Source organism: Anguilla rostrata, chromosome 6 (assembly GCF_018555375.3).
Source record: "Anguilla rostrata isolate EN2019 chromosome 6, ASM1855537v3, whole genome shotgun sequence".
Classification (NCBI taxonomy): Eukaryota; Metazoa; Chordata; class Actinopteri; order Anguilliformes; family Anguillidae; genus Anguilla; species Anguilla rostrata.
In genome coordinates, this window is record NC_057938.1 from 49,885,944 (window position 1) to 49,903,433 (window position 17,490).

The following is a 17,490-nucleotide window of genomic DNA, read 5'->3' on the forward strand; positions in this document are numbered from 1 at the left end:
CTATCCCTATAGCAAGGAGTACATAAAGATGAGGAATGCAAAACGCCAAAGACAATGTAACGACCGGAAATCTTTGGTTTGTTTTGGTTTTGACACCTCCCGATCGATTAATTCTGCACTCGGCTGCTTTTTGCCTACAAGGGCTCAGCTGTGTGGCAGGCAGTGGTAGTCGATGCCTGCAATCCTGAGTCTCCGATTTCCGATTTCCTGGTCCGCAGAAAGCCGAAGACAGTATCTCAAAAATAGACCTCCTTGTCAGATTGCAATCGCCAGCAGGCCTTTGAGGCGCCCACTTCTAGTTTACTGAAATAGCTACCGATTTACAAAAGTAGCTAGCTACAAAAAGAACGGGAAACAAAGCGCTGTCGTAATCTTACAAGTAGCAAAGAGGATTGCTTGCGCGGTCTGAAATGTCTGCTTCGGCCGGCGCTGTCTCTCCTGCTGCCCAGGGAACGGCTCTCGTCAGCTCTGGCGCTGGGATGTCGATGTTTAGATGGTTGGAGGTTCTGGAGAAGGAGTTTGACAAGGCGTTCGTGGACGTGGATTTATTACTTGGTGAGATCGACCCAGATCAAGCAGACATCACATATGAGGGCCGACAAAAGATGACAAGTCTCAGCTCCTGTTTTGCCCAGCTTTGCCACAAAGCGCAAACCATCTTCCAACTTAACCACAAATTAGAGGTGAGCTCAAAATATTTGACTGTATTTGCGCTAGACTAAGTGTGAAATCACCACGAAAACGGAACATGGAAACTGTGCTGGCCATCAAATATCATGTTACTTGGCTTGGTTTTCTTTATCGGTTGTTAGATTGATTGTGGGATCGTAGGTAACCTTATTAAAATGTGTAGTTGTTAACGCTGGCTAGCTAACATAACTAGCTAATCAGTACGACAGCAGCCAATGGAAGATAATCAACAATAGTGAGGCTCCACGTTGGCTGGTCTCTTCCTGGCTGTGAGCGTGTGAGTGCAACACGACTAGATAAGCTATTCAGGAACTTGATGTTGGCTTTTCAGGGTGGATAGTGTAATTATTTGCGCTGCGTGATCGCTAGATATACAACTTGCAGAGCTTGCCTGCTAACCGAGTAACTGTGCTTATAATTATGTGTTGTGTTATTGAGTGTATTAGCAATCCATCCAACGTTAGACATTAATTTAAGAAGCGATAAGGTTACATGTCATTTTGACATCTTGGAAACGAATGTTGGTAAAAAAAATAATACTTATTTATTCACTCACTCACTCCCACTCACACAACATTCCTTTCGTGGTGGAACTTTAGTGACAAAGTGTACAACTTTCTTGTTAAACTAAGCCATGGATATCCATAGACAGTTGATACCTGCCTATGGATATCCATAGACAGTTGATACCTGCCTGTGGTTCCCTTACAATTGTCCTGGTCGAGTGATGGTGTGCTCTTGGTCAAGGAGTATTGTTGACACGGCAAACTAGGCCTTTTCAGTATTCACAGTCCTGATGGGAGTGCCCGCAACACAGTAATCAATACCACATTGAAGCACTTAGTTGCCTTTACTACAGTCTGCCTATTTATAAAAACCATTTAGCGTCAGATGCTGTAGGAACTGTATTACAGATGCTCTCCATTTTGAAGTTCATTTTATGCTAATGAATGACAATAAACACCACTAAAGCTTTCATACGTAACATGTAGCCAAGTGCTTCTGCCACAGTCAGAGTACACTTCTTTATTTTGTTTTATTTAAATTTTTAACTGTTTTTTTTGCATGTTGTAGTCTCGCTTTCAGTTGATGAACTGGAGTCTGACTGCAGTGCACTTACCTTTATCTGCAAGTAATTGACTCTGTACATCAGACCTAGACACAACAGTCCAAATTGAAAATAATGTGCAGATCTCAATTACTGGCCATGGCTTTTTACTGTGCACACAGCTATATTTATAAGGCTACATTTTTATATATAGCCTAATACATCTTGGCCTGATGATAAATGAGCGGTCATTTCCTTAAAGCTGGAGGCCAGGAGTATGCATCACCATCCGTTCTGTTCTGTTCCCTGAAACAGGGCTGTGCAGTGCATTATATTTAATCATTTAGCAGAGCGACCTACGCAGATAGCATTATTAACATACAGGCCCTTCTATTGCCTGGATATTTTACTGAAGCATTTTAGGTTAAGTATCTTCCTCAAGGGCACAACAGCAGTGCCCCAGCTGGGAGTTGAAAAACACGACCTTTGGGTTGGCTCCTAGTTTCCTAACAATTAGCTATGCTGCCCTGCCAGCCTGACCTGCGTGGGCATTTTATCGGAAAATGAGTTCACATAACGGGAACAGTGCAGGAGAGTCCACACAGTCTGTAGGGGTTCACAGATAGGTATTGGCTGATAATGGCTTAAAACAAATATCAGTATTGGCCGACATGCTAGAATTATGGGCAGTATGACAGCACAACATACATGCAGAGGAGCGTTCTGCTGATGCTGTACAACATTTAGGTCAAAATGTCGTTCTCAAAAAGTATCTTAGCATATTCTATTTAGTATTTATTTGTAATTTATCATTTCTACCAACCAAACTCACAAGCAAGGCTATGCAGAGACCTTGGAGCTCTCTAGAGTCATGCTCTCTCGTAATTATAAAGTAAGCCAATCAAAATATTTTGCTATACAGAAGAAATGTGTTCCAGTGTTCTTTAATAAATTGTCTGTGGTTGTCTAGCTACTTCTTCCACGAATGTGGAACCTTGGTTTCAGTTTGGAGTTGTGCTGTAGTGTAAAAGAGGGTGCTATCAGTATCGGCCTTCGATTCAGACTTGAGGATTAGTAACACAGATAAGGTGTTGATATTTAAAATTGAGGAGTTCTTTTTAAAAAGCAAAACTTCAGGGGGGAAGCCTCAACATTTACTGCACAAGGCAAGATATACTCGGAAGAAACGATATGCAGTACACACAAATGTCACCAGCCCTTAAAAATAAAGAGGGAAATAATTGCCTTTTGTGTTTTTGACTGGCTTCTTCATCTCCTCTCTGAAGTATTGAACAGAAAAAAAACCTTCTGAATGACTCTATTATTGAAAGAAAATGAACGCTCTTTTTCAATAGATGGCATTATGTTAATTTGTCCAAATAACTCATGGCCTTTGCCAAGGCAGTACTACGCAGACACCAGTCTGTACAGACCCTGTGTTCCTCCCCGCAGCCAGCGATTTCTCGCACATGGACTCGGGGAAACTTTTAACATGCATGATGAAATAACAGGTGCCAGCACATGCGCACACATGTGAGCAGGAGCCGCTGACAAAATAGCTTCTGTACAGTGGCTCTGTCTCAGGTTTATGAGCCACGTGATTGGCTGCTTTATGAGCGATGCGATTGGCCGCTTCCGCGCGTCATGTGCCGCGGCGAGTACGAAAAACCGCAACGCATGACGGAGCGAAACCTCAAACTTAAGCTGTTGTGAGATATAAAGCCCATCGCATGGGAGAGAGAGCCCGCAGGCCGTGCGGGTCAGTGGGTTCCTCGACTGTGCGGAGCTGGCTGAACCTGCCAAGCTCGTTGGGTCGTTACGTGAAGGGGTGCGGGAATGCGTCTCCGCAGCCCGGGGGGGCGGGGCAAGGGGGGGGGGTTAGCGCTCCTCCTCTCCCACCTGAGCGCCGCCACAGCATTCCTGGCCCGGAAGCCAAGGCCCAAGCGACAGCCAGGTTGTGTCTCCACGATGACACAGTCAAAGGTGCCTTCGCTGATGCTGTGATTGCCCCGCACAGTCAGTGCTGTTTATGAGCAGGGAGAAGCCGGTTTACCATTACACAGTTACTCCGCATTGGCGTGGAGATGGGTGCAGGCACCTGCTGAAATATTGATGCAATCATTCAGTATCTTTCTTAATTAAAGGCCATTTCCGAGAGTGCTTGCCTTCAGCACCCATTAACAGTCGGTCTTGTTAAATGGCAGTTTCAAAATGAATGGATCCCCCCAGGGTATCACGCAAGGATGCCTCGTGCGTTACGTAGCAGACTTAGAATGTAGGCCTAATCAGCCTTGGAATTAATTCTAACTGTTGTCAGCCAAGTCATTTGGCACATTTGGCAGTTATTCTGCTCTAAAACCGACAGACAGACAGACAGGCAGGAGGTGGTAACACGTCCTCTTTTCCACCTACCACTGGTGGAGGTATTCGGAAGCCGGCGTGCAAATAAATTAAGTGAAAATGTCCAAAAAATCTCTTAACCTCACTGACCGCTCTGTACTGACGGCTGTTTCATTGATATTACATTTTAGCATTTAGTAGCTGCTCTTACTTGGAGCAACTCACGCAGAATTGCACTTTAAAATATACAATCCATTTATACAGCTGGATATTTACTGAAGCAATTGAGGTTAAGCACCTTGCTCGAGGGTACAATAGCGGCGCACCAGGCGAGAATCATACCAACCATAAGGGTTTATGAGCCCGGCTCCCTAACCGTTATACCGCCCCGTCAATATGAGTGAGCGCCCCAGCGGCTCGTACCCCGGGACGTCCCGTTTCCAGCTGTCCCTCGCCCCCGCGCATTTGGCGCGTCAGTTGTCGCTGGGCTCTTCACCGCCCCCCCCCCTCCCCCGGGAGCCTGTTGCAGTAATCCGCTCTGAGCGCTGCCCTGTCAAAAGACGCCTCTTTTCCGATGCACAATGCTAACGGCTTTATCGGTGGGATTAGCTCCGTCCCTTCGGACCGGTCCGTTTGCCCTTTGTGTCATTCTGTTCGTTAGCCGATTAACCAATCAAAAAACAATTACATTTTTTCAAAGCCGGGGTTGCGGGGGGAGTAGAAACCAACGTAGAACGTTAGAGAAATGGTGCTGTGCACCATTATAAGAGTGCACACAGCCAGCGCTTCAGTGACTTGCCCCACACCACTGGTCTGAGATCAGTTTTAACCCTATTGGAATATTTTTTTCAAAATTCTAAGTGATTCTCAGTGTTCTAGAACTCCATTGCTTTCGATTACCAGTCGTGATTGTTACATCAGCATTAGAACGTTCAGTTAAGAACATTCTGATCACATATTTGTGATCTCACACATTTAAAGGGTTAATGAGGGGGTAGAGAGAGTGAGGGAGCTGTTTGGAATGCACCCGAGCAGTTCAGACGTCGTCGGTGCATGCGCTCTTTCCTGTGGGAGAGTGCCCAGGCTGCCAGACACCCCTTCTTGTCAACGTCAGGAAGTCTCCCCGAGTTGGCAGATGCACCTTCTGGGAGGGGGGGGGGGGCTCGGGGTGGTCAGCAGCTGAGCTGGAAACGCTGTGTCTGTCCGAGCCGCTCAATGCACCCTTTCTTCTTTAAACAGATGGAGGTTGTCTCAGCTGTTGTCGAGAGGCTAAGGTGTCCTGCAAGGTGCCCCCCCCCCCCGCGCTCCTGTTCCCGTTCGCATACTTTACTGTCTTGTTTTTTTTCCCTCCATGTTTTCAGGAAGGATTGCCATCTTGCCGTTCCGCTCCAGTCTTTGTTGTGGCAGGATAATGGGCCCGCATTCGGTCCGCACGCTCGCTGAGATTAAGCAGACCTGTCGGGTCTCTGTTCTCCGGGCGGCAGGGCCCTACAGTGGCTGCTGTCCTCGTACACACTTGCCTTTGCTTGGAGTGTTTGTCTCTTTTCAGTGTAATAAGAGTTTGTTATTAACTCTAGTATTACTCATTTTTACTAATGCAGCACTGTCTGCATTACCACAAAATTTTGGTCATGGGTGCGTTTCTTCTCAATGCCTGCTGGCTGGGTGCTCTGCCATAAAGGACTAATCAGTAGGGGGAAAAAACAGTCAAAAGCACATTTTATGCCTTAGCTCAGCGTTTTATTCCGTGTGGCTAATTGAGTCACACTTCTGTTATCGTCAAGTAAAGGGAGGCCATGCTGAGCTCGGGGAGAAACGACATTGAAAAGAGAAGGAAGGCATTTTGCAAACTCAGCCGAGGCCTGTCCCTGCGATTTGTAGTTCCCCGGGTAATGGCAGAGGTGGAAAGCGCGCGTTGTAACTCGCATCACTGTACTGCCTCCACAGCAGCGCGACTCCTTGCGTAACATTACGTAATCGGACTACAGGGAAACTCTCCACTTCCTGAACAAACAGGGGTGTGAGCGGAGAGAACAGAGAAGAAGGGAGAAAGATCAGAGAAAGGGACAGAACAGGATGTGAAAGACGAGCATATAGGGATTATGGGAGAGCTGGAGGAAACGTGGCCAAGCGAGTATTTGCGTGAGCGATATCCTCAAAGTGGGGGCTCAGGAGAGCCAGACAGACTCAAACTAACCGTAGCAAAGTGGTGAAGTTTACGCTGGCCTCGGCGTTGAGTTGAATTCCAGAGAGAAGATAAGATTTTTTTCTCCCCGCTTCTCGTTGCTGTGTCCTTTTAATATCCTGTCTGATGGACAGCGCAGTTCCGTTCGGGTGCGCGCCATTGTCCTCTAAATCTCCCGAGCTGTTTATTTTCGCTGCTCGGCGTCCCGAACGATTTCTCCTCGGCCTCCTTTTCACTTTAAAAACGGCATGAATGACAGGCCGTGGGAGCGGAGGAGCGGAAGACTCGATGGCTCGCGCCGGAGTCCGTGTTGGGCTCGGCGCGGCGCGGGCGGGAGCCCCTCGACCCGGTACACCGCGGGCTCTGAACGCCGCTGCCCGGCCGAATAAATCGATGATTTGACTCAAAGGACAGTTTTTTTTAACTTCCCGGGTCTCTGGGTAGGGTAAGGTTGCGCGGTATGACCGTGTGAGGGATCGATAGAGGCATCCGCATTAGGCCCGTACGTGCTCTTAAAGGTGTATGCCATCAGAACATCAATGTGAAAGGGCAGAGAATGGACATTTGAGGCTCATGTACCTCAAATTAATAGAGCAGTTCAGCTCTGGAATGGGTCTGTGCTGGTATGTATGAAAAATGTTATGTCTGACATTTAAAAAGCAATCAAGTTCAATTGAATATCTATTGTTGTCATTATTAGTATTAGTAGTAGTAGTAGTAGTAATATAGTAATTCTGGAGAGGATGACTTTTTTGATGAGGTTTTGATTTTCAGTAGCACAGAAGCAGCCTTTGACCTTTGACCTTGCGTGTGCCCCAGGCCCAGGTGGTGGACCTGAAATCGGAGCTGACGGATGTGCAGGCGGAGAATGTGGTGGTGGAGAGGGAGGTCCATGATCAGCTGCTGCAGCTGCACGCCATCCAGCTGCAGCTCCACGCCAAGACTGGCCAGGACACGGACTCCGGGTCCATCAAGGCCAAGCTGGTGGGCAGTACACACACACACACACACACACACACACACACTTTCTCTCTCTCTTATTTTAGCCATCTCTTTCTCCCTCTCTTTTTCTCCTCTTAATCCCAGCCTGAAGTGCCTAATCAATCTTGTTAGCTGGTATTGAGTGGAAACTGAACAGAGCTAAACAATCATCTCTCTGCTTATTTTTAGCTGTTAACACATGGGTGAGAACAGTGGTGGGCGGCAATATGTTTTCTTGTATTACTGACTTTACCCGGCTATATCCTGCGCTGTTTGACATCAAAATATTATAACTCGTATAGGCTTTGTGGAAAACCGCGCTTTCAATGGAAAAGTTATTTTTGGACACCACACCGTGACAGGATTTGGCTATGACTCATGATTCATTCTTGGCAGTGTGTGTGTGTTAAGGTACAAAGGTGAATCTTGAAACCGAGAATGGAAAGGAAATTTGTGACCTAGATAAAACAAACAGATAGGCGTGTAGATATTAGATTGTGTAACCACCGCTGTCATGTTTAGTGTGTTTTTCTCCCGACAGACGGATCTGTTTCCAAATACTGACCACTAACTGGCTGATAACATTCCCAGCTTACAAGTGAGACTGAATTACAGTTCTGACTGGAGGGGGTCATCCAAATTGTATACTATTATTTATTCAGGCCTACATTTTGTGTGATTAGATACGGGGCCCGAGTTGTAACGAGCTGTAATAAGCTGTTATAAGGCGCAAGCTACGTAAAGCGACCGGGTGTTCCTCTGCTTGGCTGTAATTACGGTGCTGAACTTCTAACCTTTGACCCCTCTCTGTTTTTTTTTTTTTTCTTCGTGTCCTAAGTCTGTCCCGTCCGTGGAGGAGATGGTAAGTCTGAGTGTCGCCCATTCGCCTGTCGCCCCCGAGTCTCAGTGCATCTCCCGTCCGTCTCCCCGCTTTCCGAAACCCGCACCCCCCTTTCACGTCGCTAACGGCTCTGTGCGCAAGCCCGGGGGGCATTATGGGGTAGAAGTAGAACCAGCTCCTCATCTTGTCGTCCGCATGCGCAGTTTTGGGATGGGATAGTGCAGTACTTCTCGTATATTCTGAAAAAAATTTGGTCGGATTTAATTACAGGCTTGTTGAGAAAATGAATGAATTCGCTCATGAACGCATTCATTCATCTGCTTTCTAAGAAACCGAAATGGTGCGTATTTACGTTGCGTTTAATTGAATATGTATAGAGCATTATAAATGGAGCTGGAATTGGCCGGGCTGAACAGAGATCGAAGCTGATCAGAGATACTGCGTTAACCCTTTGAAGTGTTCGCTAGGCTCCGGTCTGAAGGGCTCCAGAGAGTTTCTGCATGCCCTGAAACTCGCGAGCATTTTCAGACGCATCTCCCCCGCGTTGAATACGTTTGTTTTCATTTCTGCTGTCCAGATCAATTGTCACTCCTCTGTATCTGGTTCTCCATCTCCAAGTGCATATCATTAATTCCCTATTGAGTACTAACTACTGCCGTGAAGCATCGGAGAGGAAACGATGATCAATGAATAAGCTGGGGAGATAATTTAAGGGATTTAACAGGTTTCTGCGGTTTAATATTCTGTGATCCACAAAAAAATGGCCAAATTACTATTAATCATTACATGACAAGACTGGATGGTGTGTCTATCAATTGGGACAGTTGTAGAGCCAGTTGTCTTTAGATGGTTACAAAGCAGTTTGTATTCTCTTGTTACTTCTATTTGTCTTCACTTATTGGTAGTGTAGTGTTATTTCATCACCATAGCTGTTCTTCACACTTCCTCTCTTGAATCGCCGGCTGGGGCTGACGCCCCGCACCCCTGGCAGGCGCTGTCCCGGGCCGAGAGGGAAGCAGCCAGCGGCCGTTTGGCGCACGGTTAGGATGAGCTAATGCGGCGGTAACTTGAGAAACCCTCTGTAACCCCCACCCCGACCCTGGCGGGGCCAAGCGGCCAATTACATCCCTCTACCGCGCAGCACAGTCTCAGCGTGGGTCAGATAACGACGTCAGCGAAGCTTAACCTGAAACGTCTAGGCCAGCGCTGCCCAACCCTGTCCCTGGAGATCTACTGCCCTGTAGGCTTTCAGTCCTAACAAAGCACACATTATTCAGCTAGAGATATCATTGTGCTGTTAATTAGCAGACCCAGGTGTGCCAAATTAGGGTTGGAGTGAAAACCTACAGAGCGGTAGATCTCCAAGAGCAGGGTCTTGGTCTTGGTTATCAGGTCTGTGCTTGGAAGTAGCTTTAATTTCTGCTGACTGGACCATCCAGGAGCCCCACATATAGTTTACCTTATTTTACAAAAAAAAAAGTGTATTAATGCTCATATATAAATGTTATCATTACATTTCAGTGGGTTCATGCTTTTCTCATAGTCCTTCTCAATGTCATTTTTTGTGTGGATTTGCATGCTTTTGTCTGCGGAAACGTTTTGTCCAGTTGCACAGTGGCAACGATACTAGCACTGGGGATACCCCATGCTGGTAGAGTGGTGATTGTGTGGAGTGATTCAATAGGTAACTGTTGCAAACCATGTTCTCATCAGAACACCGAGCAGATATCAAACGTGCTACATGTTACATAAGAAATTGATCTGCAGAGCATTAGCCTTCGCCTGGAATGTATGCGCTATTAGCCGCCATATCGCTCAGTTTTTCTCATTAGTGTTAATGAATTACAGTATCACAATCGCCTTTCTTTTTTTGTATGTGTAAGTCATGTAGCACTTAGTATAAATAAACAAGTTCTGATGAAACATTGGACCAAAGTTAATCATCAATTACCCACTCGCGAACTGCAAACAAGGGCAATCGGATTTTGGGGCCATCTGCCCCTTTGATTTAGAAGCAGCCTCTAGTGGTAAGATGCTGTGACTATGCCTCTTTGATGTGGCCAGGCCACTTCGAGAGAGAAGATGCGTACGGACATGTCCAGCCAAACGTAATGCTGGTATACGAGCCTCAAACTTGGTGCTAATTGCTAACGTGCTCTTGGGGCTGTTTGGGTGAACTTTGACCCCGTCCATCAGCTGTCGTTTTTTGCTAGCGCGCAGATGGGTAATTGGATTGACCTGCCGCGCGAACGGCTACCTGTCCTCGTCTGCCTGCGGCACGCCTCGTAGCGCTGGCTGTAACCCAGGCCTTCTAGGGTTCTGTCGAGTGCTGTCTGTCCCCTCCCCCGCCCCCCCCAGCCCCCTGCCCCTCCCCACTTCTCCCCTGTGGCGCTGCCGTCAGACGGATTTGCTCTAACGGTGATGTGAAGAGACTCGGCGAGCCCCGCTGACAGAACGGGGTCTCGGACCCCCGGCTCGGCCGACTGTGTGTGATGGGACGCCCGGCTGACTGGTGCTGAAGCCTGGGGTTCCAGTGCGTATCCTCAGCAGACACTGACTGAGTGTGTGTGTGTGTGTGTGTGACAGGAGAGGGAGCTGGAGGCTAACAAGAAGGAGAAAATGAAGGAGGTGAAGCTGGAGGCGGAGGTGAAACTGTACAAGAAGGAGAACGACGCACTCCGCAGGCACATCGCCGTGCTGCAGGCCGAGGTGTACGGGGCGCGGCTGGCCGCCAAGTACCTGGACAAGGAGCTGGCTGGGAGGTACAGCCCTTCCCATCAGCCACTTCCTGTTCTGTGACTCGTTCTAAACGTCTAAAACGTTCGACTAAACGTTCAAGCATATAAAAATGGATCTTTTGTTTGAAAATGGCTGGTAATTTTCAGGAATTGTGATCCATGTTTGCTACTTATTGACACTATCCGTATTGTTGTTTAATTGAAATTCTTTTGAATGAATTATTTTCCAAACAATTTAGCCCTCTACTAGGACATTGCCGTTTTCTACTACTACAAGAAGGATATAGGCTTTCAAAATATTTTAGCTAACTGAAGTTGTTTTCTTGAGAAGTACTACTAGGAAACAATCTATAAACCTGACATTACCAGTGGTATTAGAAAAATAATGATCTGCTTATGTGATGTATGTAAGTAATGACCCACTTTCTTGTAGTCTTGTGTTTCACTGACTTTGTTACTGGGTCATTAATCTTTTCCACATTGAGAATTTTACACTAACCTCCATCATGGCGTCGCGTTCAGAGTCCAGCAGATCCAGCTGCTGGGGCGGGACATGAAGGGGCCGGCCCACGACAAACTGTGGAACCAGCTGGAGGCCGAGATCCACCTCCACCGCCACAAGACAGTCATCCGAGCCTGCAGGGGGCGCAATGACCCCAAGAAGCCCTTGCCGTCACCAGTGGGACATGTGCGTGGCACAGTCATTCTTCTCAATTACCTTTTGTCACCTTACTTTTCATAAAATTAGAGTCACTTTCTAATCTATTTGTTGACAAATGTCATAGACTTTGTGGATAATTTCACAGCACACCAAATTAAAAGCGAGCCGTTGTGACTTCCCCTGTGTTCAGGAAACAGACACTTTGAAGAAGACCCAGGGAGTCGGGCCCATCCGAAAAGTAGTGCTGGCCAAAGAAGATCACGAAGGACTGGGCATTTCCATCACGGTGAGCTGAGCTGAGCTACAAAGAGCCTGTGAGGTTTTCTGTTCTTTTGATTCTGAACTTTTCTGATTGGTTTAAAAAAATTTTGTCCACCCCCGTCTAGGGAGGGAAGGAGCACGGGGTGCCCATCCTGATCTCGGAGATCCACCCCGCCCAGCCGGCCGAACGCTGCGGCGGGCTGCACGTGGGCGACGCCATCTTGGCCGTCAACAGCATCAACCTGCGAGACGCCAAGCACAAGGAGGCGGTGACCATCTTGTCGCAGCAGGTGAGGAGGTGGGGTCGACGGGGGCGGGGCAAGGAGTGCGCGTGCTTCCTCTGCAGGGCCCAAAGTTCAGCCGACCAGCTGGTGGGTCACATGACGCAATGTGTAAATCACCACTACTTCAACAAACTGAGTGGATGGCTTGTGTTTCAATAAAGCGTGACACAAGCTATCCAACAGACACACACCATGTCAACTGTCCCAGTCAGTCAGATTGAGTAAAAGAGTAAAAAAAACTGTGAGCATCAATGTGAGGCAAGCAAAGAGTTTTGGGGAAGCCAAGACAGAAAGCGGTCATTATTGTTAAATACAGCCTGCTGTGTTAACAGCTAACTGTGTAGCAAAGAGCTTTTTAACGATTCTGAGAGGCTAAGTGCCACCCACTGTAATCAGCCTAGGAGCCTAAGCAGTAACATTAAATGCCTTTCTGGCTTCTCTACCCATAGACCATCCACCATTAGGATAAAAACATTGAAATTCTGTCAGTTTTACAGTTATCAGTAGGACATGATTGGAACATTCGGTTAAACTATTCAGTGCCAAAATGGATGTTCACTTAATCCTAACATTCATGTAGCCTTGCACCTTTGAATGTCATTCCTCCCACTGAACATTTGACGGCTTGCCAGGGTGCCATTTTGTCTTGACATTTTGGTGTTAAAAGGGATAGCAGGGCACCATTAATTTGTCCTGCTCTGTGCTTGCAGCGGGGAGAGATCGAGTTCGAGGTGGTCTACGTGGCCCCGGAGGTGGACTCGGACGACGAGAACGTGGAGTACGAGGACGACGGCGGCCATCGCTACCGCCTCTACCTGGACGAGCTGGAGGAGGGGTCCGCGGCCGGCCGGAACAACGGCACGGGGGAGGTGCTACAAGGCGAGTGCGCCTTCCTGTGCAAGCGCGCGAACGCGTTCTAATTGGCTGATCCAGAAACGTGTCACTAAGCTGAATAATGGTGTGGTAAAATACCTGCTCGTAATATCAAATAATACGATGGCGAGTTTAAACTAATTGGCTTCTATTCCGTAGCCAATGGATGTAATGCCAGAATGTGTTTTGCTTCTAGTTTTAAAATGTGACAGTTCTCAAAAGTACAGTCGAGTCCGTTTTTGTAAAAGGAAGCAGTGTGGGTTTGAGGGAGGCACTCGAGTGAATCACGCTCTCCTCTCGCCTCCTGAAGCTCTGGAGAAAAACGCAGCCAGCGCACCGGTGGAGAACGGCGACAACGGGGCCTCCAGCGAAACGCTGTCGGAAGAAGGCGCCCAGAAGGCCTCCGAGTCGGCGGAGAGTTCCTCTTAAGACGGGCGGACGGAGGACAGCGGTGGAGATCGCGCGGGGGGGTGGATGGGCGCGGGGGTGGGGTTCGGGGGAGGAGTGGAGGTGAAAGACTCTACATGTCTGGTAACGAGTGTTTTCTACTACGTTGACAACCGACTGCGTCGGAAAAGCACTGGAGGACGCGTGGGGGAACACGGACGGGGGAGGGGGGGAATGATGATGTCACTCGGTTGCCGTGGGAACGCACTCGGAACACTTGTCGAAAAATCACGTCCCGTTCTCTTTGTTTCTGCATGGAGGGGAGCCGGGGATCAGTTTTGCGTTCCAGTCGCCGGGAAGAGGACGAATCCTTAATTCGGTCCACAGGACTGTGATAGGCTTCACGAAACCTGCTTTCTGAATGGTATACATTATTTTTCTTTTTGTTTGTTTTTTTTCTCCCCTCCCTTTTGTTTGTAGCGTCTGTGTGGTGGCCGACCCAACAGGCATTGTGTGACCAGATTGCATCGTACCTCACCAACATAGCCCTGCTGTTAATATAGAATATTTACAGAAGATAGAAAAAATTAATCCATTCATCAATATTGTACATACTTTAAAGGTAGTCTACGCACCTGTAATTGCAAACGGGTTCTGAGGGTTGTGTCTTTCCTCCTTTTACGCTCGTCCCCTATACGATATAAACTGCTCTATTCTCTTAATGGATCTACAGAATTGTAAAACATTTTTCCAATGGTCGTCAGGGGTACTGTGAAACAGAAAAGGCAACCGTTATGCAAGTTTTACATATACACACTTTGAAAAGGAAGAGAGATGGGTGCAGGACTGTCGATAATCTGATGTGAAGGGATGTTGTTAATGATCACAGAAAAATATGGATCTGCCTGGTTTGTTACATAGTAATACACATACCCACAATTCCCAGTTTGGGGATTGGGGGATATTGCACATAGTCATTGTAAAGATTAAAAAATGAAAATGAAATGCAAATATATGGGCCTTAATTATATCAAACCTTAATTGCAGTGCACATAGTTCTTTATTTTGGGTTAGGAAATTTTTTTTTGGGGGGGGGGGAGAGATGGGTCAGGGTGAAACACCCACCCACCTGTTTTCATTAATTTCAGCCACTTTTGGGCATGTGATGTCAACCTAAGAATGGAAAATGTGTGACACATTAAAACTAAAAGTGAAGTGCGCGTTGCAGTTAGATTAATTGAGTCCACGGTGAACTCAGTTACGTTTTGCCTGGTGGTCTCAGTGGTTACAGTACAGAGGGAAAGCAGGCAGGCGAGAGCTGTGAAGTCCGATTCTGAGCACTTCGGAGCACAGAACAGGCACTTCGCCTGTCTGCATCACTACACAGCTAGTTACTGATATTTAGCAAAGTCTTTATACACATGAGTATTTCTGAAGGAGAGTGTGGCAACACGCAATGTCTTAAGTTTCTGTGCTCGAATATGTGCATGCCATGGAATTTACTGTATTTTTGCCCCCCCCCCCCCCAGACATAACTCCCTTCAGCTTGGAAAATATGAAATAAGGTAACTGTATCATACAGTATTTATGTATAGTTTCTACATATGCCCTGCGCTATAAAACTGTAAAGATCTTTCCAAACAGGAAATGACAATGAGGGAAAATATACCACCATGTTTAATTAGTCAGGAAGATATGAGTGCTATACGTTGGTTTATAATGTGAAGATGCCAATTTTTTTTTCTTCTCAGTTTTACACTTCATTAAACTTCCTGTGATACTTTGCTCTTCAAGATTCCCAGGGTCTGAACTGACATATCTCAGCTTCCTTAGCTACTTGACCTTCATTCGCTATTTGGTTTCTTCTCTTGCAGCGAGCATGCTATCGAAGCGCGTCTTACCGTGTTCTCTGAAGTTCTGTTGGTTACTGTGGCAGTCTAGCAAAAAAAAAAAAAAGTATATTCCTGCTTTTCAGGTTCCAAAGACGACTATATGAAAAGTCTGAGCTGCTTACACTGTGTATCGGTTTCAACTTAAAACGTGATTGACATATCGGAGCGATAGAAGAGCTTTAATTGTGTAAAGAACCAAAACGCGTCATCTACATGCAAAATATGGAAACTCAAGTGAACAGCAATAAAACACCATGTCAGTACTTATGCACTAAGGATTGTTGTAAAAATATAACTCTGCTGCAAGCTCCTGTCTTAGCTCCTATCGTATATATAACTTTATATAGACATAGATTCGTTGCAAGCCAATATAAAGTAGAATATATATATGGGTTACTTACCAATATTGTTACTGAAATTTATATGCAGTATTGGCCATGTGTCTTCTTCTGTTAATGTGACATAACCCCAACTGCGAGGAGATTGAGTTGGCGGTCTTGACAATCGTCTGTCACGCCTCTTCGTGTAAGGGCTGCGTGTTAAGATTTGATATTGGTGAAGGGACTGTTTAAATTGAAGAAACCCTCCTCCCCCCCCCCCCTTTTTTTTTTTTTAATTTTATTTTAAGTGCGCATCGATCACTGTTTGAAATGCTTCGCTCGGTCGCGCGCCCAAAGAACTCCCGTTCTGTGCAAGTGAAGCGGTGCACACCGTCGGGCGGTCCAGATCTCCGGAAGTACACCGCCCCCCCACTGCATGCAACTGAAAACGCTCACGTCAACCGCCTGTCGCAAGTGCCGTCGCTTGAAGGAAAGAAAGAGGCCCTTTTTCGTACGTGGTTTTTACTGTTTTTTGGGGAGCGCTTTTTTTTCCCTTTTCACCCCCTGCGTTGTTTTATGTCACAAAAATATTTCTTGGACCTTGAGAGATTTGGTATAAATGTCTTATATACATCTGTAGTAAATGTATAACATGTAACATTTGAATAAACTTATTTGCCCACATGGTGCTCAAAGGGGTCAGTTCAGTTTGTCGAATTCAATGGGTCGATTCTACTGGACGATGTTCCTGAAAATAAACCGAAAATATAGGGACTGAAATGGCTTTTATCTGCTATTCTAGTCGCCTTTTCTGTGAGCTTCCTTTCCGCATGTCTCTGCATGCCTCAAGCATTTTATCACAAGTCATGTGGATCTATTGAACCTGTAAATTGATTCTGTCCCATGAAGGTTTAAAAGTGAAGGTCTTTTAACAATGGAAAGTTCCAGATGCTGCAGCTTTCCTTCTCATGTGTACTAATAACTGATACTTTTGATAAATAAAATTTCAGCATTTGTCATGTGGCAGTTAATGCCTAGCTTCAGTGGAGGTTAGCTTGTAGTCTTTACATTTCACTGCAGCAAAAGCCTAGTTGCATTACACTGACACGGACACCAGGGGGTGGTATCAACTTCTCATTTACACACTTGAGTTTCTTTTAAATGTTGTTGAACAAAAAATGTAAGCAGTCAGCGTGCCAGCAATAAATTAACTTGATCTATTGCCATTTGTCATTTTTACTGTTTGGTGCTCACCTACAGTATTCCAAAGTTAAGTGGGTGTTTAAAACTGAAAAACACATTTTCCTGCACTGGCCACTTCAGCCAATATTTTAGCTTGATGCACCATAACTAAACTGAATTATTAATTAACTGTTTATGAATGTAAGGTTTTCATTCAAAAAGGCTGGGGGGGGTGTTTTATCTTGACGGTAAGATCACTGCATAAGGTTTCGATAGTCACAAAATAAGAAATTATCCTTGGGATGGGTTAATCATCAGTTTTACTTTTGGGTCTCATTTGACAAGCATCGATTCCAGATGTAATTTTAAGATGACTATAATTAGCGATAGAAGATATGTTGAAGCTGAAATGAGACGGACCTCTTGGACTCACACGCACGGGAGAGAAAAGTGTTAAAGCAAGACGAGACATGAATGGAATTTTGAGGAAAAGCCGAACAGCCAGGAGCGTAAAACACAGATGGATGGACCACCCTTCTCCTTTTCATTTGACAGCACTGACTCTGGTTTCATCTCTTCTGAGCTGTGTGTGTGTGTGTGCGTGTGTGCGCAGTGTAATGGGACAGCTGAAACCTGAGCTAGCGGAAGTACGCTTGGAAACGATGCTCCACACCACTGAACTGAATAAGTTCATTGCTCCACACCTTGGCGTTAACGGCACAAGACTAGTCCCCGCCCCCTGGCCAGGATATCACACGTTGTAATCATGCACCGCCGCCGGGAGCACTTCCTTTCAGTTGGCGCGCG

At 46.3% G+C, this 17,490-nt stretch overlaps 1 protein-coding gene across 2 annotated transcripts; it reads left to right on the forward strand.

Moving 5' to 3' along the window:
- Positions 1-410: 410 nt before the first annotated feature.
- On the forward strand, positions 411-16,190 carry gopc (golgi-associated PDZ and coiled-coil motif containing). Of its 2 annotated transcripts, XM_064340315.1 has the most exons (9): positions 411-683; positions 7,083-7,247; positions 8,083-8,106; positions 10,672-10,847; positions 11,346-11,511; positions 11,675-11,770; positions 11,871-12,035; positions 12,740-12,908; positions 13,213-16,190. In XM_064340315.1, exons 1-9 carry the CDS (start codon positions 411-413, stop codon positions 13,329-13,331), a joined length of 1,353 nt encoding a protein of 450 aa, XP_064196385.1. In that variant the 3' UTR covers positions 13,332-16,190. The 2 variants fall into 2 exon arrangements, with proteins under 2 accessions (XP_064196385.1, XP_064196386.1); XM_064340316.1 differs by lacking the exon at positions 8,083-8,106.
- Positions 16,191-17,490: the final 1,300 nt, after the last annotated feature.